The sequence below is a fragment of the Wasmannia auropunctata genome, unplaced genomic scaffold (genome assembly GCF_000956235.1).
Source record: "Wasmannia auropunctata unplaced genomic scaffold, wasmannia.A_1.0 LD336083.1, whole genome shotgun sequence".
In the NCBI taxonomy this organism is placed as follows: domain Eukaryota; kingdom Metazoa; phylum Arthropoda; class Insecta; order Hymenoptera; family Formicidae; genus Wasmannia; species Wasmannia auropunctata.
This window is the reverse complement of record NW_012026807.1, coordinates 135,020-135,512: the sequence shown is the minus strand read 5'-3', so window position 1 is coordinate 135,512 and position 493 is coordinate 135,020. Positions and strand designations below refer to the sequence as shown.

Below are 493 nucleotides of genomic sequence, written 5' to 3'. Positions count from 1 at the left end.
CGGGATAGCAATTTCAACCGGACGGTTTGCGTGGATGTGGTAGTTGCACCATTTATACCTGAAATGGATATGTTTAGTGATTTTGGCTTTAAACTGAGCTTAGCTAAAAATTTCGTAGAAATGAAATTAGCTTGAGAACCAGAGTCCAATAAGGCGCGACATTCTGTGCGCGTCCCCTGGTTGTCGTAAACGTATAAAATAGCTGTAGAGAACATAGTGTACCCGTTGTCGGGAAGGTCAGACGTATGCATGACCAGCGCCGTTGGAGATGCTGCTGGCGCTGGCTCTTCGCGATTTTCCTTGTCACGGTCTGATAAGTCTGTAGAAGTTGTTGCATGTAGCAATGTACTGTGTTTGCCCTTGCAAGTTTTACAATTGCCTGATGGACATTTACTAGCTGTGTGCGTTGTAGAGCGGAGACAATTAGTGCAAATTTTTCGACTGCGTATCTCTGATATTCTGCGAGACGCTGAAAGGGCTAAGAAATCCTTAC

General features: G+C 44.8%; 1 protein-coding gene across 1 annotated transcript in view; it reads right to left on the bottom strand.

Annotated features, from left to right (window-relative positions):
- Nucleotides 1-493, bottom strand: part of LOC105448720 — a 7,387-nt gene that overhangs the window by 3,109 nt on the left and 3,785 nt on the right. Inside the window, exons 2-3 of the mRNA XM_011687463.1 lie at nt 223-488; nt 10-58 (exon numbers count right to left, since the gene is read on the bottom strand). Of these exons, the coding sequence (XP_011685765.1) occupies nt 10-58; nt 223-488 (315 nt within the window). The remainder of the gene's footprint in view (nt 1-9; nt 59-222; nt 489-493) is intronic.